This window comes from Thalassophryne amazonica, chromosome 9, assembly GCF_902500255.1.
Source record: "Thalassophryne amazonica chromosome 9, fThaAma1.1, whole genome shotgun sequence".
NCBI classification, from domain to species: Eukaryota; Metazoa; Chordata; class Actinopteri; order Batrachoidiformes; family Batrachoididae; genus Thalassophryne; species Thalassophryne amazonica.
In genome coordinates, this window is record NC_047111.1 from 47,123,569 (window position 1) to 47,144,640 (window position 21,072).

The 21,072-nt window shown below is 40.6% G+C and overlaps 1 protein-coding gene across 2 annotated transcripts in view; it reads left to right on the forward strand.

Moving 5' to 3' along the window:
- Window positions 1-21,072, forward strand: part of dpysl3 (dihydropyrimidinase like 3) — a 116,760-nt gene that overhangs the window by 20,436 nt on the left and 75,252 nt on the right. For both annotated transcript variants that reach the window (XM_034178000.1, XM_034178001.1), the window contains exons 2-3: window positions 7,917-8,005; window positions 17,961-18,145. In XM_034178000.1, coding sequence (XP_034033891.1) covers window positions 7,917-8,005; window positions 17,961-18,145 — 274 coding nt within the window. The remainder of the gene's footprint in view (window positions 1-7,916; window positions 8,006-17,960; window positions 18,146-21,072) is intronic.

Below are 21,072 nucleotides of genomic sequence, written 5' to 3' on the forward strand. Positions count from 1 at the left end.
GCCTTGATATGTCTGTGACAGTTCTCACACTAGCCACTGGGCATCGCTGTTACACTGAGCAGCGTTGTGTGCGCAAAAAAGCTTGATGCAAGTGTAGAAGAAGAACTGCTAGGCTAAGAGCTAAGCACATCATTCTGCAGTTCGTATGTGTCTGTAAATGTTAATAAAGCCAGTTAACGAAACAAAGGCTGGATAGTTTATGACAATGACCGACCCGGAAGTAAACAAAACTATTGTGCATTGGTGTTTCTCGGCAAAAGCGCTCACGAGACCGCTATGCCCGTGAAAATCATCAAATAAGGTAAGAACACTAATCTGCAAGTTTAGCTGTCGATGTGTAATGTGATTAGACAGATAACGTTGGGCAACTAACGATAGTCGACTAAGTTTAATAGACTAAAAGATTAGATTGCTTTATGAAACCTGGCCCTGGTGTATTGGTGGTACAGTATTCAGAATCACCTTACATGGGCAGATTCATGTTGTGCATATACTCTGTATGTATACACAATGAATCAGAATTGAAAAGAACAATTAAATAAAATTTCACTATTAAAAAGAAATGGTCCAGCGTGATGTTACATGTCCTGAGGTCCTGAGGCTATGCCACCCAGCCAGCAGGTGAAGGGGCCCTCTCTTGGCACTCAGAAAATGCTCCCTGAAAATAAGAAAGTGGGGTTGGACATGTCCTACTTGGACTATGGGCTTTAGACCTTATGCTATAAATCTGCAAGATAGGGCCCTTTACTGTCAACTACAGCTCTAGACAAACAAATGCAGGTGAAAATAGAACCTCTGTTTGTTGGTGCATGTAATTAAACAGCAAATCACCACAGAAGTTGGAACCAAGAACATTATCACAATAAATGCTTTAAAGAAATGACTCATATAATAAGTAAGAAAAAAATGCAACTGTATCCACATACATTCTTACACAGTTAGCGATTATGTAGAGTTAGAAAATCAAAACTGTCTCAACTTGCCTGTTTCAAAGAGTATTTAGAAATGAAAGGGATCATTTATGACGATACATTCCTGGTGTCAAATAAAAAAATAAAAAAAAATTTGTTGGTATGCTACATGGCACAGGACATCCAAATACACCTACCAATGATGTTCAACCAATTTAATCATAACATACAACCTCATTTGCTTATGAATCAAGGGACAACGTTCTGAAGAAAATAACCTTTGTAGTTTCTCAAGTAAAATACTTTGTTTCAAAGGTGAAAAGTGGTCATGCAGTTTACAAATATACTTTTATTTGCTGATAGTAGTTTTTAGTAGGTTTATTATTATTTTTTCATTAATTGTGCGTAAATGTTTGCCGTATATTTCAAGTGTAAAGATGTTGAAAACGTCATCTCAGTTTAAAACAAATTCAAACTACCTGATCTGAAATAAAATAATGTTAAAAATCCCCACACATTTGAAAAGCTTAATCAAATAAAAATATTTTTTTTCTTCATAAATGACAAACCAATTAACAGTTGGTTTATTTTATGTCAATTGATAGATCAGGGGTTCATCTACCTGACAGAAGTGAGTGTGTGTGTGTGTTGGACACTGTAGGCTGTTGTAGCTGTGAAGCAGTGGTGTGCTTTGGAAGGAATTTTCTCTGGGCTAATCAGCAGTTTGGGGTGAGCGCGCTCTCCTGTATGATGTATGACGGCGCTGTGGTCCAGCAGCGGATGACTGTGCGTGGTGTAATGTGTTGTTTGAGGGTGTGGTCGCCTGGGACGGCTTTGACTCTGTGTTAGACGACATCTTTATCATCATCATCATCATACATCCCACCACACAGGCCTCCTCTGATCATTGTGTGTGTTATCAGCAGAGCATGTTTGGGGTATTGCGTCATTGGAGCTTAATGCAAAAGTGGTTTGTGTTCTTTTCCTTTTTTTTTTTTTTTGGTTTTCCTAAAATGTGAAGGAGCGGCTGCAGTTTGTCCCTGTTATGTGATGAAACTCTCGGCCTTCAGCCAGATGTGGAAATCAGTGCACACATGTGCTGTTGGGACAAGATGGAAGTCTCTCTTTTTTCCACAGATTAAGGTGTTCTTACTGTTCTGTCCAGTAAAGATACAGTGATATGAACAAATCTGCTTTTGAAGGTCGATTTTCTTATGTTTCTCAATTAGAAGCACAAGAAGAGGAACTGCAGGTCTGCACTGTCTGCAGACCTGCGTGAATCATCTCTCTCGTTTTGATGGGTTGCATATGCACATCAGATAGATATCACAAGTTCCTAGAAGCCCATACGACATGTTAAAATAATTCCTTTGTCCAGGAATAATCCAATCCTCAATTTTATTGAGTTATAATTAGAGCTGTGCTCAGAGCGCGTGAGTACCTCCACCAACAGAATAGTTACTTTTGATGTCACACTATGAAATAAACATTGATCGAACTGGAACTTCAAAAAGGTAAAAGTCAAGTCGGATCAAACATTTCTGAAAGCGTTCTGGCATGAAGCCAACAATATTCTGCAAGTGGTTCTACTTAAAAATTCCAACTTAATGTTGACCAAAACAACACTTCAGAATGTTGAAATTCAAGTCGGATCTAAATTGATTATGCATTTTTTTCATGTTTTGTTGTGTGACCTTGACCTTGACATTTGAACTGTGACCTTGAAAAGTGAACTCACTGTATTCTAGGACCCAATACAGCACTTCCACGCATCAGATTTAATCACAGAATATTAATCTGGCAGGTCAACTTTGACCTTGACCAAACTTTTGAAGGTCAAAGTCGAAGACCAAGGTCAATCAGGAAGCGTCTCCCTAAGAGGAACAATATGAGCCAAATTGGAAGTATCTATGGTGACTTGCTCTGAAGTTATGGCTGATTATGCGATTTTCACTTTTTGCTTGAGCTTGACCTTGAAACTTGAGCTATGACCTTGACAAATTAACTCACTCTTTTCTTAGATTATCTTAACCATATGTCCAAATTTTATGATGACAGATGGAGAACTGTGCCCGCGAGACTGTTAACTCACCATGACCTCATGGTGAGTTAACCCATGTCACATGACCTCCGTCCAAATTCACTGGCGGACGTAAAAAGTAGCCAAACATCATATTTGACTGATTGCGTAAGTGCCGTCTTTATTTGGCCGTGGAGGATTTCATCAACACAGCTAGCCATGGGTAGTGCTCTGCAATTTTGGAGAGTCACTTATTTGCTCAGCCAACAAAGGCAGACGTCCAGCCTCGCCTTCCAGTCTTATTCTCTGTCACCATGGCAACGGGCTGCTAGAGTCAGCCTGCAGTACAGCAGCAGATTTGATGCCTGACTGTGGCGTCATGACAACGCCCTGATCAGACGATGTTAAGATTGAAGGTTTTCTTAAATAACACAGCGTTTTGCAGAAGGTCTCTGTTTGAATTGGTGAAAAGGATTGTTGCCTCTCAGAGATTAGAGTAATTTATCTCATAATCGATGATAAATCTGTCACATAAATGTGTTGATAAAATGGCATTAGCAGGGATCGTGTTGCATAACAAAATCTGGATGAAACTAAAAAAGATGTTAATCTGTGATCAGTCCTGAAAAGCAGCTTCAGTTCTGTTTCCTGGAGCAGCCACCCGAATGTTACCGCAAGGACTCATCCAGATCAAAGGAGAGCATCAGAAGAAAAGCTGCTTTTTCTGTCTAAATAGTCTTCCCTCAGTCTTCCTGTATAATCATCTTAACTTCAGTCCAGGCTGTTTATGTGATTACAGACATTTGTCTGTTTGTTGGTTTGTCTCTCGAACTCTGTGGACTGATTGAGCTCCTCCACAGGAAGAACACATTAAACCTTGTTGTGGGTTGGAGCCAAATGTAATTCTGGATGCTTGTTTATTCTTACAGTATGAAATGGAGCATTTCTAGTCCTTCGGACCAAGTTTCATAGGACTAATGGCGCCAATGTTTGTATGCAGTTTGATGGAGTTTTTTTTTTAAACAGTTTGATTCATTTTTATGAAATTTGGGACATACAATCCATGGGTAACTGTTTGCTCATGGTCAGGTAGGCTCTCTGATTGAATCCCTGTTGCCCCTCCCCCCCACCTCTCCCACGGATCCCAAGAAAAGGGGGAAAAAGTAAAAAATAAATAATATATTTTTACACTATTAAATTTATGGCGCAAAAACTGTTCAGTGAGTTTTTCCCTAATTTTGCATGAAGAGTCTTTTGGAGGCTATCTACAGGCAAGGAATATGTCATTGTCCGTCAGTCATTCTACAGACCTCCCCCCAAAGCCCCCAAAATAACATTTAGCACACTTATCATTTTATTACTCTGTATATCATGGAGCAACAAATGCTAATGAACAAAGCAAAGTTTTGGTTTCGTCAGGGTTCATTAAACATCGTTTATAGGGTTACAAACTATTTATTGTTGTTAATCATGCTAAAGTTCTTTTTGATTCACAGCTGCTGTCTGACCCAAACAGTGTACCTTTTCTTCTTCCTTTGTTCTTCTATCCTTCTCTTCTGCAGCAGGATGGCTGCAGCAGCAGCCAGATAAAACAATTCTTCCTCAACAGCAGCAGAAATCCTCATCATTCACATCTCCATGAGATACGAGCCTAAGGGCTACAAATTGTGCTCCACTGATTTTCTCAAAGGTTTTTGCTGAATTCTTTTGAAATTTGGGACACGTATTGGTTGCGTCACCAACTGGTTGTGGTAAATTGACTTTCTGAATCTCTGCAGGCTGACAGAAGGGTCATAAATGTCATTTTCACACTTTTCAATTTGTTTGGAGGCTGCATATAGGAAAAACAAAACTCTCATTGTCCTGGAATTGCTCTTAGGGCCCCCAGGTACCCAAAAAAGTGTCAGAAATGACATTTTTGCACACTTCTTAATGTATAGGCAAACAACATAACAAAACTGCACAATAGATGATTACCCCCAGAGGGAGCCTACAGGTGGGCACTGGGATTATAGGATGGAAGCGGGCTAACAGCAGCAGATGGAAGCCATGGTGGCGATAACAGGCAGAGGGGAGAGCTGGGAAATTGCTTTTTAAATAGCCCTCCCAATTTGCAGGAAGTGTTTGGGTAGATTACTGTATGAGGTGAGTGAGGGACGATGGTTTCGCTACCCAAGGATCCTCTGATAAGACCTTGTACTTACCAGCATTTCTTTGCATGTTTTGTTCCCTCTCCGTGTTTCCCTTCTTGTGGTGAGCTGTTGTTTTCCAGGGTTAAATCAGGTAACTCTTCATAGCAGGAGTTATTGCCCACATCCATGGCACTGTTGTGGCTTTTATTCAGCAGCATACAAAACAGAGACTGTATACAGTTTTAAGAAACAGCAACAAGAACATTAGTTGTACATTTCAGTTGTCTCCTTTCTTCATCTTGCTCTCTGTCCTCTGAAGCAGCATCATTCTTAGGGTTTGATGACAACAATTGCCACTTCAAGTTTTATTCCACTCCACTCATTCATCTATACCACTGTTGTACCACACAAACTGTAATTTAAGTTTCATATAAAATCCATCAGAGGATATTAAAAAGCTGAGCATGATGGTTATGTTAAAAAATGATAGATGTAGAGTCACTGCCAGAAAGACTGAATATTGGTATAGCCACCAATATTAAGGATTATAAAACATTTCCAACAGATGTTGCTGACGTAAATGACAAATTGCTGCTTGTTTTTTCCCAGTGCATTTTGAAATGCTCTAAAACTCATATGATGGATTTAGGTGGACCAGCAAATTTTTTTCCGTTATAATCAAAGTCCGTTACATGTAGAAAATGGACAAAATCTGTTATACGTATAAAACGGACAAAATCCGTTATATGTATGTAACAGATTAGTTACAGTCAGGAGGGACTGAATGATCTACGGGGTTTCCTGAATTGGGATCTGCCTCAATGACCGAATCAAAACTTCGTCTAAAAAAAAAAAAAAAAAAAAAAAACACATCTGCCTTAAATAAGCTCCAGGCATTATGTGCATTAAAAAGATTACATTTGGTTGAGTCTTTTCTAAATCCACTGTGGAGTGGTAGCTTAAAATCCTAAAGCCTGATTTAGCTTCTCCAGCTCTGTGGTCATGCAAAGACGTCGATGTACGTGTGACCCTTTAAACTTCTCCATCATGTCTTATTGCAATTTGCCGCAGGAACAGTGGCCTTTTCTGGATTAATTTATCCCTCAACGAGCTCCACCTTTTTATACAATCATCAGCCTTCAAACCAATGATATGATATGTACAATTTCCTCCATGAATTGCAGGTCATTTGAACTTCTTTTTCGGACTTTGTGTTGTAAAGTGTACGTATTTGATCCACAATCAAAATGTAATCACATGCGGACTGCAAAAACTTTAAAAATATGATGGGAGAGGAAGGAGTGAAAGTGGAAAAGTGCCAAATCACAGCCCTTACGGCCTTAGTGGTTTAGCAGGTGCACATCAGGCTGCGGGGAGGGTTCACAGCCAGGCAGAGGGCTCTGATCTAAAGCGGTTTGGTTTGTCACACCCAGGGATATGTGTGAAACTTAACACCATATTACAGTGGAGGCAACAAGCAGCATTTTGTTAATAATCACAGGACTTGAATTACATCCTGCCTCATTTAGGCACCAGGTCTGAGCACTGTTTAAAATAAATAAGCAGCTGGTCTTTTAATCACAGAAATATGGTACCCGCTTTCCTTGAATCGCCGATGGTCAGTGCTGTACTTCATTTCATTACTCTGTTACTGGGCCCGTCCAGACTGCTCTGTCCGGTGCACAAGAAGGGTTTTAATAGAAATGCATTGCGATTGGATGGGACATTTTGTCTGATGTGAGCGAAAGTCTGATATACAAAATCTGTTATATACGATGTTTATTACACAGAAAACCATACAAAAGCATTTGGGCTTTTGCTTTTGTCCGATGAGTGTGAATATCCAGTTGATACGATGAATGTTTAGGTGAGTTTTACTGTATTAAAAGGAAGATGGGCTATGAAAGCATTTAATTCAGTTTCTTTATACAATGACAAATCATATCATAATCACCTCAAAGTGTAAGTAAAGTCAACACAGGTACATTTCTGTTTTTATGTTGTTATTCACATGCTTTATGTATGTATTTAGTATAACTTTTTACAGATCATTGCATACCCTCACTTTTTCAAAAAGAAACATTGCACAATAATTTGATTACCCTTTCGAGAGTTGGGGATGGACCAGCTGTTTACTCATTGACATGCAAGATTGTGTGCCAATGAGTAAATTCATCATAAACTGTGCGCGAACTGTGCAAGGCTCCGTGCCAGTGTGCAAAGAAAATTTTAAAATGTTCAAAATTTCTGGCACTCAAATTTCGTGCCACTTTTGTGAACTAGTTGTGAACATTGCACACCCTATTCACAAACACTGCGTGTCAATGCATGTATTGTGCACAGGGCCTTGCACAGTTTACAATGAGTTTACTCATTGGCACACAAGATTGCGTGCCAATGAGTAAACTCGTCATAAACTGTGCGCAAACTGTGCGAGGCTCCGTGCCAGTGCACAAAGAAAATTTTAAAATGTTCCAAATTGCTGGCACGCATAAATTTCATGCCACTTTCATGAACTAGTCGTGAACATTGCACAACCTATTCACAAACACTGCATGTCAATGCATGTATTGCACGCAGGGCCTTGCACAGTTTACGATAAGTTTACTCATTGGCACACAAGATTGCTTGCCAATGCAGGGATTAAATTGTGTAAGTGTCAAGGTATCTTCTCCCAGTATCCATGCTGTAGGAGAGTTCAGTGACATCTGGGTGAGCTGTACATCGTTAAAGTGATGTGAGAGAAATGGTGAAGCACTGTTTGTTACTAAAAGCAGAATTTCATAAAGCCTGGTAAATTTGGTTCCGTCTGAGCTGACCTGTTTCCTTCTTTTCTCATCCGTTTCGCCGCAGAGCGACAGGCTTCTGATCAAAGGCGGGAGGATTGTGAACGATGATCAGTCCTTCCACGCTGACATCTACATGGAGGATGGCCTCATTAAGTAAGTCCTCCACTGTGCTCTGCTCTGACCCGTTCACATTTGTCTTCATCTGTCCCTCTGCACTCAGCCGTCCACTTATCCATTCAGCCAACATCCATCAATGTAATTATGTCAAACCAGCTTGTTTGTGTTGCTTCTATATCTTATTTCTTATGTCTTGTGACAGAGTAGCTCATTGTTTCAGACCAGGGTCTTAACTAGAACATTAGAACCTCCTCCTCTTACAGAACATTTTGGAAAAAGAAAAATGGTATCTGACTAACTTGTACTTATGCTATCTGTCATAAGGAGTTTTGTCATTTTTATTAATTTTGTAAAAATGTTCAAATTCTTCCTTTTGGCTATAAATTCAATTGTTTTTTGTGGGGGGTACACGGGACAAACATAATTGTCTTGTGTGAATTACATGCAATTTCAATTACATACATTATATTTTATAGAAAATTAGCATTCTAAATCAATAATAAAGTGTCACCATCATAAAATCACTTCTCTTTAGTTTGCTCAACAATAATTTGTTAGTTCCAGAGAGCCTGTCAGAGCCAAAACAAAGGAAAGCTGGGCCACACATTGGGCAACCATACAAAGACAGAAGGAAGACGTTTTGGCTGGTTACTGTAGTGACTTCTGGCTACTTATCTGTGTATGTAGCTTTAGTTGAGCCAAGTGGTCACATCAGGTCAGGGAGCATGGGCTGTTACTGCGCCTCACCACATCCACCACACTACTGAACTCTAGGTCCTGGATGGCAACCACCCAGGCATACCATCAGTCCACTCCACCTCCAAAAAGCAGCTACCTGTCTGCAGTGGCCAGGTGATATGTGGGCGTCATCTTCACCTTTTCAAGTTCCTGGGGTCTTCACCACTAAGGCCCTTATACATTGGATCACACTTAAGGAAACTCACCGTTTGAGCCTACGTCATACTTCACATTCATTATTATATTTTGAAAATCCATGTGAAATACTAACTGTCTGAAATGAAGCTTGAAATGTTGCATTGGCTATCAAAAGACAGAAAGCTGCACATATAGAGCTCTTCTATATCTGCTCGTGTAGTGTGATTTGATGGGTCAAAGGTGAAGCATTTGTTCCATTATACTGTACACGGGTGGCTGGTTTGAGGCCTATTCTAGTTTCTTTTGAGTTTCCACAGTGTGGGAATTCATGATTTTTACTCTTAGCTAATTTTTAATTATTCATCATCTTTTTTAAATGTAATCTAATTTAATAATTAAATATTTAATTGTACATTATTTTGGCGTTAATTGGATTACATAGAGATGCTGCATTTATTTCACTTTTGATTAGTGTCAAGTTTTGACCCAGGTAAAAAAAATAAATAAATAAGAGGAATACTTAGTTAAGGGTACGAGGAGCTGTGTTTTTGAAAAAAAAAAAAAAAAATTCTTGTTGTACATAGACGATACAAAATCAAATAGACTGGGCCTCAAACCAGTGATTCAATGTATTAAGGAATGAACACTTTACCACTGAGCTATCAAAACATATGACAAGCAGATTTAGAAGGGCTCTATATATTTACGGCATCCTGCCTTTCCACAGCACGAATAACAGTTTAAGTTAAATTTTTTAAACAGGATTAATAGTGAAAACATTTTCACCATCTATTTGTACATGTTGATTACATTAGACTGATTTACACACGGATTTGTGGCTTACTAGTTAAACATTTTTTTCCACTGAAAAATGCTCACTTGGAGCATACACCCCTTTATGTTAATTGGCCCTGGGAGCTGTCACTGATGAGCAGTGTATAGACACGCCCCTTTATGTTAACTGCCCTCCTTCCTTCCTTTGCAGATTTTTTAAAATTTATTTATTTTTTGCATGGACTACCCATCTCATACTCTGTTTATCCCTTTGTTAATCCTTTGGAGGAATAATGATGACCGAAGATTAAATACAAGGATAAATGTTTAAATCAATGTCTGACTCTATAAATACATTTATTAAAGTAATACATGTACTAAAGCATAAATTAATATATAACTATAAAATAAAAATAAATTCATTTATACCAGTGCAGGCTGGTAATGTTCATGCTAGGTCTGACTTTTAGGAAGTGTTAATAAATGGAAAAATGGTAAATGGACTGCATTTATATGGTGCTTTTCCATCTGCATCAGAAGCTTAATGCTCTTTTACAATGATGCCTCACATTCACCCATTCACACATACGCACTCACACACCAATGTCAGGGTGCTGTCATGCAAGGCGGTCACGACGCACCAGGAGCAACGAGCGATTAAGAACCTTACCCAAGGGCCCTTAGTGATTTTCTGGTCTGGCTGGGTTTTGAACCAAGGATCCTCTGATCTGAAGCCCATGCTTAACTGCAATACCATCACCTCCCAAATGACATGTAACAATATATATGTTGATATATAACAAATTGCATTAAATATAAGAAAATAATGATGAAATACGAAGTGTGCATCATATCTATATTATAATAGCCAAGTGGCATCTGTGTGCGTGCGTGTGTACGGCTTTGATCACAGTGAAACCAACAGACAGCTGACATTTGCCGTTTGGTATGCTTATGTATTTTGGGTCAAGGATGAACGCTGGTCTAATTGTATCTGATGGGAAGCCTTGTGGGTAAACACTACAAACCTTCAATAATTCAACAAGTGTATTTTAACAGGTCATGATAACATTCAGTATTTCAGATGTGTGAAACACTGTGTAGACTGAAATGGTATCAGACATACATATTCTATTGTGTTTTTATCAAAGAGACTAAAATGACTCGACTGAAATGAGACTAAAATACATTCAGTTCTCTAAAAGAATAAAAACGTGTGTGAATCACTAAATATGACTAAAACTAAGAAGAACATTTGACACAAGACTAAAAGACTAAATTAAAAACAGGTATTAACATTAAAGGTGACAAAGTTTAGGCCACCAGGGTGGTCCTGAGATGAAGGAATGACAGTGAAAAAGCAGGGACAGAGTTCTGACACACAGCTGTGGATGAAGGACGAGCCATGAAATGTTGACAGAAGTGACTCGCCATAAAATGTTGCACTGTTTGGACAAGTTGGTTTACATAGATGAATTCCAGTTTGTATTCTGTGCTCCTCTGAATCAGTTGGTCCTCTCTCACTCTCTGTGCCCCTTGTCCTGCTCCCAGTAAACCTTTTGTTCTTTGTTCCTATGTTTTTTGATGAGGCAGTTCAGGGAAGCCTGCTGTTGCATAATAAAACCCCAAATTCCTGCCAAACCCTTGGGCTCCCAGCAGTTAACACTGTCTGGGTAACTATAGGCTCTTCTAAAATCTGAACATCTGAGGGGTGACCATGAGATTTTTTTTTAAATGTATTGGTTACCTTGATTTTGCCTTTTGAAATGCAATAAATGCAGACCAGGGCAACCCTAAAATTTTGTCAAATTTAATCTGTTCACAAATGTGTTTTAATATTGACATTTAAAAAAAAACTGAAATGTCTTTTACTTACTCTGGTAGGTGAAGAATTTAGTTTCCTCAGTTAACATGTTTTTTGTGACTATTAAATGAGTAGATAACTTTGTGGGATAAGAATTGGACACTGATTGTGTCAACCTGAGTTCAGTTCCTGGTGATGTAACCTGTCTATGTTAATGGATTAGACACATCATTTGCATTCCCTTAGACCAGTGATTTTCAACCTTTTTTCAGCCGCGGCACCCTTTTTATATTTACAAAATCCTGCGGCACACCACCAACCAAAATAATATTATAATGCTATTACCTCTGGTTTTGCGCAAAACCCAATTATCGCAATAGAAAATCGATACAGAAAACACCGCATTTCGAAAATCCCCAAGCATTTTGCGCTCTGATCTCAAGTAGGGCTGTCACGATTAGGAATTTCTGGAGACGATTAATTGTCAGACAAATAATTGCGATTGACGAATATATTGTCTATTTTTTTCTTTTTTCCCCCTTCTTTATATTCTACTATTGTAGTATAATTACACAACTCTGGAAGAATGTTTGGCTTCTGTGAGTGGAGAAACTGGGAATACTGCAACATTTTTATTTTTATCTTCATTTTACATACAGTCCCAACTTTTTCTGAATTGTGGTTGTTTCTGTTGCATTTCTGAAATTGTTTCTCCTCATCAGTCACGTTTTGTGCTTAAACACTGCATTAAGCTCAAGATTGAACAAATAAATACTCGTACCTTTGGAAAAAAACAGCTGTTAAAGTTCAGAGTTCTCACCTGCTTTTTGTGATCTCTGCGTCTGAACATTGTTTTTTTTTTTGTGGCTCAGTTCATTCATATATTCTCATTTTTTAAATATGTTTTTAAAGATATTTGACCATTTATTTCATCTCATGATCTCATAAATTCAGCATACGACGCGCACATGGTGTGAACAGGACGGTAACGGCAGAATCACACCTTTAGAGAAAGTTCAGAGAGAAGTAAAGGCAGCTTCACGTTTCCGTTTTGTTAACGTTCACTCGGGTTAAAATCCTCTCTCTGCTCCGCGCTCGGTGCGCACTGAATGTGTCGCACCTGCATTCAGAGATCTCCCTCACCCACCCCCTCCCTCGCAGTCTGCAGCCTGTTAACTCCGCGCGCGCGCACACAGGCACAGACACACACACCGACAGCTCCGCATTTTAGACGGCTTTTGAAGGAGATGGCACTGTTTTAATCGGCCGTCAGCCTCCTTGTTATTGTCCCGCCTTAAGACGAGAGCGAGGCTGCAGCACGTTTGACATCAGATTCTGAGTCGTTTTATGCTTTATGGATAAAATAAATAATTCACGGTAATCGCGAATATGAAAAATAATCGCGAATATGAAAAATACCCACGGCACCCCCGACGATCGATCACGGCACCCTAGGGTGCCGCGGCACCCCGGTTGAGAATCACTGCCTTAGACCACCCGGTTGTGATTAGACATTTAGTTACACTCATGGGTCGCAATGTTTCTGTGTAGGCTCTCAGTTGTCCAGGTGGTTTCCATAGTAGAGAAGCTTGAATCTTCGACTGGACTGGGTTGCTTGACGTGAGGACGTTTCGCTTCAAATCACAGAAGCTTCCTCAGCTAAAATTCTTGCTCTGGTAGTCTGAGTTCTGTCTTGACTCTTGTAGAGAAGAATAAACCAGAAGCCAACAAAAGCTAGAGTTTTTTTAACCTAACCAGACCCCTCCTACCGAGAGGCCGACTGCTATAGGCTAGTGACTAAACAATAGCTCTAATTAGCACCTATTGTGCTCTAGTTAGCACTCTCCTAATGATGGAATGGAAGCCTCCCCTGATGGCTCCCTTGACGACTCTCCTGATGACGTGAATGACTCATTACCATGAACAAAAGACTGAAACTGCTTTGACCTGAGTACCCCATTGTAAACAGGGGACAAAGCGTGTCTGAGACCCGCCCCCCGGTTAAGGCTGGGTTTCAACTGTTTTACAAAGAATGCTTCCTTGACACCTCTCTCAAACCATTTCTTCTCTCTGGCTAAGATTTTAACCTCCTTAGCCAGAGAGAAGAAATGGTTTGAGAGAGGTGTCAAGGAAGCATTCTTTGTAAAACAGTTGAGCAGTTTCAGTGTTTTGTTCATGGTAATGAGTCATTCACGTCATCAGGAGAGTCGTCAAGGGAGCCATCAGGGGAGGCTTCCATCCCATCATTAGGAGAGTGCTAACTAGAGCACAATAGGTGCTAATTAGAGCTATTGTTTAGTCACTAGCCTATAGCAGTCGGCCTCTCGGTAGGAGGGGTCTGGTTAGTTTAAAAAACTCCAGCTTTTGTTGGCTTCTGGTTTATTCTTCTCTACAAGAGTCAAGACAGAAGTCAGACTACCAGAGCAAGAATTTTAGCTGAGGAAGCTTCTGTGATTTGAAGCGAAACATCCTCACGTCAAGCAACCCAGTCCAGTCGAAGATTCAAGCTTATCTATTCATCATGGGCATGAATGTCATGGTCATTTTGGGCTTTTAATGATGTCTTTGAACTTCTCTTTTGCCAGGATGGAATGATTGTACAGCATACACCATTGATCACTTTAAAATAAGTTTGAATTTATTTTGGATCTACTCTAATCCACACAGAGTCAAAATTATACATGTAGGCTCAAATATATACATACACTCACTTAAATAGTTTAATAGTGGTGCTGAAGCTTCTACAGTATCCTTTAACGTGACAAAGCCAAGGCCTATTAACTCCTCATTTGTGATCATGATTGACTACAATTGGTAGTTTCTCTTTGCCAGCATAAAAGGACTCATTGGACTGACCAATACTTAGAACAGTGGGAAAGTCCAAGATCTAAGAAGTAGAATTGTAGATGTACTCAAATTTGAAGGTTTCTTGGAACCATTTCTAAACAACTGCAGATTCCAAGATCATCAGTTCAAACAAATGTATGTAAGTACAAGTTAGTCAGATACCAAGGTCTGGAAGAAGACCCAAACTGTCACCCTCAGATGAGAGAAAATTGGTTAAGTTGTTCAGGAACAACCAAGCAATCACCAGGGCTCAGGCCTAAAATGAAATGGAACCTGCTGGAACTCCAGTGTCACCATCCACAGTGAATCAAGTTTTACATCACCATGGACTGAGAGGGTGCCGACTGAGAAAGTAGCCACTGTTATAATGTCAGCACCTTCAAGATAGATTGAACTTTACAGGTGCCCACATGGACAAGACAAATGTCTTCTGGAGAAAGGTTTTATGGTCAAAGGAGACAAAGATTGAGCTATTTGGCTACAATGACAAGAGGTATGATTGGAGGAGTAAAGGTGATGCTTTCAAACCTAAGAACATTGCACTATCTGCCAAGCAGGCTCTCTGGCTGTTTTGCTGGCAGTGCTGCTGGATACAATAAAGAAGGAGGACTACCTCCAAATACTTCAATGTCACCTCAAATCAACAGGTAGACAGTTGAAACTTGGCTACAGTTGGGTGTTCCAACAGGACAATAGTCCCCAAAACACATCAAAACTAGTTGTGGACTAGATTAAACCTCTGGAATAGCCTTCCCACAGCCCCAACCTCAGCCCTATTGAAAATTTGTGGAATACGCTTAAAAGCTGGCTCCATACCATGAAACCAACCAGTTTAAATGAACTCTGCCAATTCTGCCAAGAAGAGTGGCCAAATAACCAGCCAGAATTATGCCAAAAGCTTTTTGATGGCTACCAAAAGCGTCTGGTCGAGGTGCAGCTTGCTAAAGGACAATTAATCAAATATTAGTGGGGGTGTATAACTGAGCCTCTCTATATAATTTTGGGTAGCACGGTGGATTAGTGGTTAGCACTGCTGCCTCACAGCGAGAAGCAGGTGGGATAATCTCCCACCTGGGGCCTTTCTATGTGGAGTTTGCATGTTCTCCCTATGATTGTATGGGTTCCCTCCAGGTGCTCCGGCTTCCTCCCACATCCAAAGACATGTAGGTTAGGTGAATTGGAACCTCTAAAATGATCGTAGGTGTGCATGCTGGTGATGGTCTAGTGGTTAAGCAGTGGGCTTGCGATCAGGGGATACTCAGTTCAGACTTCCATCCAGCCAGAAAATCACTAAGTGCCCTGGGGCACAGTCCTTAATCCCCAAGTTGCTCCCTGTGTGTTGTGATTGCTTTGCATGGCAACACTGTGAAATCTGTGTGTGTGTGCGTGTGTGTGTGTGAGTGAATGCGAGGCATTAGTATGAAGTGCTTTGAGATTCTGATGTAGATGGAAAAGTGCTATATAAATGCAGTTCAGTCCAATGTTTTTGTCTGTCTATATGTGGCCCTGGGCCAGACTGGCACCCTATGACTGCTGGGACACGCTCAATACCCCCCCCCCCCCCCCCGACCCTTAATTGGAGTAAGCGGGTATAGAAAATAGATGGTTGTATCATTTTGACCCTGTATGGATTAGAGGAGATCCAAAATAAATTCAAATTTGGGCATCCCATTCTTTTTTCTTTTTTAAAGTCATTAATGATTTATGTTGTACACAGGAAATTTTGCAGAGTAACATTTACTCTGCCGGGATAACATTTGATCCCAGTCTAAATAGAGTTAAATATACTCTACCACAGGGCTAAATCAACTCAACATAGTGTAAAATCAACTGTTTATTGGAGTAAAACCACTTGCATTGAGGAGACAGTGTTGCCGACCAAACGGTCCGCCCTAAAACTAGGTGAACCCCACTGCTCATGTGTCATCAGCTGCGTTTCACCAATTAACACCTCGTTTCTGCTTCAAACTGCACTCCAGTCATTATCTATCTCAGCGACATATCTGAAGCTTTTGTACAACAATCATTTCCACATAAATTCAGCATTATTTCATCAGAAAACGCGAATGACGCGATCACAGCGCCACAGCTACATGGCTGCTAGCTGTTGCGTTCACTGAACATACGTCATTTCAAAGCATCACGGATTAACGCCTTGTTTCAGCTTAAAAGGCCTCGTTTCTGCTTAAAACTGACGTTTTACCTTGTCATCTGGTTAAATGATTAATAATCCCATTAATCCATTTGATTGATTTGGGTGAAGACAGTCCGTTCACAGAGTCCACAGCTCCGAAATGACACATGCGCGTTGGAGGCAGGGTGGGGCGGGGGGACCGTTCAGTCGGCGACACCAGTAAAGCTGATTTCATTCTACAATAAAGTGTTTTTTACTCTATTTAGACTGGGATCAAATGTTATTCCAGCAGAATAAATTTTACTCAACAAAATTTACTGTGTACAATCACTACACCATAGCAAAAGAAAAGTTAAAAAACAAAAACAAATCACTAAAACCCCAAATTACCATGTCAGTCATGCTCAGGATTAGTGTACGAAGTGTATTAGAAAAGAAACCGACCTTTTTTATTTTTTTCAAAAACCATATGTATTTGAATCACGTATGATTGCGTCAGACAAGCTTGAACCCTCGTGCGCATGCGTGAGTTTTTCCACGCCTGTCGGTTGCGTCATTCGCCTGTGAGCAGGCTTTGAGTGAGAAGTGGTCCACCCCCTCGGCGGATTTTCATTGTCAGGAAATGACGGAATGATTTGGGCTTTTTTTCCCATCAGAATTTTTTCAGAAACTGTTAGAGACTGGCAGCTGGTAACCATTAGAAAAATTCTGGCTTTCTGTGAAAATTTTACGGGCTTCACAGAGAATAAGGACTGTTACTACAGCTTTAAGGATGGCTTTAAGGACGCTCGGCGCGCCGCGCTCCGTGCCGACATCGAGAGCCACAAACCACCGGATCATTTCTAAATGGATGGCTCTGTGGAGCCGGGATCGTTGTGTGCACTTTCTCTGGTTATCACAAGAGCTGGACATCAACCATTTTCCGGCAGATTTCACTTTTAACGAGATTTTGCCATGGAAAGCCGAGCGGAGGCTTCGCGCGTCACGACCGATTTGCTGATGGAGCGAGACAAAACCACCTCCGTTTTGGTCTCACAGGACGGCTTTGAGATGGCGTTCAGACAGCTGTCGGTGGTTTTTCCATCGAGTGATTATCTGAGAAATTGTGGATGTGCCTGGCAATCACACGTGATTCAAATCCATATAGTTTTTGAAAAAAAAAAAAAAAAGGTCGTTTTCTTTTCTAATAGACCTCATATGTACATGTCTGACTGCAACTGTACATTGTTTCTTTAATTTCAGCAACAGGGTGAGGTTGTATAGAGGCAAAATTATGAAAAATTGTGTAAATTCAAATATTTCTGGACCTGACTGTTTATGCCAACTCAAAGAAATTTGCAGATAACCACTCGAATAAAATGACTGAAAAAACTAAACAAATACAACTCAGTATTCTTATGAATTGAGGAGACAACCTGAAAGTATGTTGTTTTTTCATCTAAAAAAATTCAAATCAATAAAAAATTCAAAATGGTCTCAAGATGAAGGTTTTTGCATATGTTTAGATGACAGTACTCATCATATTATATAACAAATGTCAACCACCTCTTTGACAGGCAAATTGGCGACAACCTGATCGTGCCCGGTGGAGTGAAGACCATTGAGGCCAGTGGGAAGATGGTGATTCCCGGTGGAATCGACATCCACACCCACTTCCAGATGCCATACCGTGGAACCACAACTGTGGATGACTTCACCCAGGGATCAAAGGCTGCTCTGGCCGGGGGCACGACCATGATTGGTAAGGGCTGTTTTGGGAGGCATCAGCCTTTCTGTGAAATAAAACCCATGCAAAGCTTACTTTAGATAGACAAGTAAGATGGGGTTCTCAGATGATGAAAAAGAAAGGGACGGGGAGCAGGTCATTCATGGGCACCTCTCCAACAGAAGACCATCGAAAAAACAGAGTGGAGGGGTGGGGTGGGGAGGAGGAGGGGGCGCAGAGAAACCAACACAGTGCTCCCATGGAAATAGAGGACCAGTGCGTTTCTGCATATTTGTCTACATACAGTACAAGTTCATGTGTGTGTATTTAAGAGACCAGACAAGATCACAGCCAGCAGCTGCTAGATAGCACAATCTCATTAATGCCATGAAGTTCTTTAGAGCTGGCTGCTCCGTCAGTGTGGCTCTGTGCTGAAACACACACATTCAATCCCAGACATGCTGCTGGACAAAGATCTGTTCACAGCCTCCATTCATCCCAGAATTGTAGTTCAGTGGGTCATGTGTGCGTATTTAAGAGGTAGGCAATGTGAATATGTGTGTGCCTGAACTATCCCTGCAAATGTAACACTGTGTTTCTGTGTCTGTGGACAAAAACTAATTTAGATGGGTTTGCTTTTTATTTTATAGTCAACAACACGGCTGCTGTGGGGCTACTTCTGTTTTCAGCTTCATCCTATTAACTTAGGAAAAACAACATAAGCAGATTGGGCCATCTTTAATGAGATAAATAAGACAGTCAGGTGACAAGCCAGCAGGTGGCTCTGATTTTATTATTGCTGACTAAGATGAACAGATATTTTGTTGATGGGAAGCTTGCGTATTATTTTTCATTTATTTATTTATTTGAAACAGGGACAGTGCACAATATACATTATCCTTAAATAGGAGAGATGCATTATGCCAGGTTGTAACACACGTGCTAATTTCCACCTGTAGTCACCTGTATTATGTAGGCAGTTTACTGTCTGACTGGCAAAGAATGCACAAACAAGGCAAACATTCTCACAAACTGTAGAAATTCTTATAGTGAAACACGCTGATTAGTGCTGTTTTTTGTATCTTTGAAAGTTACTTAAACACTCCCCCCCCCACCCCCCAAAAAATTGACCTTAACGCATCCCAAAAAGTAAAAAATAATGAGGTTTTACAAGGTTTTGGTCTTCTGTTTTGAATCCTGATTGTGTAGGTCATTGGTTTTGTGTTGGTCTTTCCACTCAGAGCTCAACTATCAGAACCCTGTCAGTCATGGGTGCTAGTTGTTACGTGGGATTGTGTTTGTCCTTTCTGGGCATTTTATTACAAATATGTGTGATAATGTGGTTTGCTGTACAGCACGGTGGCTTAGTGGTTAGCACTGTTGCCTTACAGCAAGAAGGTTCTATGATTACGTCTTGCTTGTTCCTTTCTGTGTGGGGTTTGTAAGTTGTCTCCTCATATTTGTGTGGGTTCCCTTTGGGTGCTCCTACTTCATGCAGATGTGCAGGTTAGGTGAATCGGAAATTTTAAATGGACTCTCAGTGTGAATGAGTTTGTCTGTATGTGGCCCTGTGATAAACTGGCGTCCTCTCCAGGGGGGTACCCTGCCTCTTGCCCTGTGACCGCTGGGATTAGCTGCAGCTCCCCCATGACCCTTAATTAGAATAAGCGGATTCAGAAAATGAATGAATGAATATGGCTTGCTGTACAGTTAATTGTCCTAGCATATCATCTGAGAAGTTTGTGCTCCAGTATTTCTGTTGAGTGAAATTCTTGTGTTATTTAGTTTGCTATTCGTGAGGTTAGCACTATTTTTTTAACCTTTATTTAACCAGGTTAATCCCATTGAGATCACAATCTCTTCTGCAAAGGAGACCTGGACAATTATAAAGTTTCCAATTCACCTAACCTGCATGTCTTTCAAAGTGGGAGGAGGCCAGAGCACTTGGAGGAAACCCACGCAAACACGGGGAGAGCATGCAAACAGTTTTTCAATTTCAATTTATTTTCATTTATATAGCGAAGAATCACAACAAAGTTGCCTCAAGGCGCTTCACACAAGTAAAGTCTAACCTGACCAACCCACCACGGCAAGCACACAGGTGACAGTGGTAAGGAAAAACTCCCTCTGAAGATTTGAGGAAGAAAGCTCAAGCAGACCAGACTCAAAGGGGTGACCCTTTGCTTGGGACATGCTACCGACAATAGACGATACAGGAAATTATATAGGAAATTTTGGGAGATTTTTGGAGTCCATGCCGGTGCACAGGAAGGAAGGCCTGCAGAAAAAAACACCACACCCATCTCTGGATGGAGCTGCACTTTAAAAAACAGAATCAGGCAGCAGAAAGACAACAGATACAGTATAATTTATCAGCATTTAGCAACAAGAAAAACAGAAGAAATACCAAGGTGATCGCTGGCCACTAGCCCTAAGCTTCACTAAAAGACTCAGACTTAGATGATGTTGAGGCCACGGCCCGCGAACCCCACACAGAAAAGCCACAGGTGGGAAGTGATTCCATGACCTTCTTGCTGTGTGGCAACAGTGCTAACCATTAAGCCACTGTGCTGCTAGTGAGCAGTTTTTGCAGCTATTGGGAGCCTCGTGACTTTAGGTCACAAAACAAATCCCTGCTATTTGAATGTACAAACACAATGAATTTGATCATTAATTGCAGCTGACAGTTGCAGTAGTGCTGGATTTTGTTGGATGCCCTCTTTGTGACAAAGACAGACAACATGTAATGCAACATTTGGTTTTTCCTTCACTAGCAGAGCACTGCAAGACTACAGACAGACAGCAGCTTATGTAAGACAAACAAGGTGAAAGTAGATGCGCCAGCAGAAAAATCCTGACTCGTCGCTGTCTTCAGCTTTTTTATGTCATCACCTCACACTGTCACATCTTTTTCATGTCACCTGTGCATCTTGTTCTCCTGCTCTCCCTTGCTTCTTTGGACC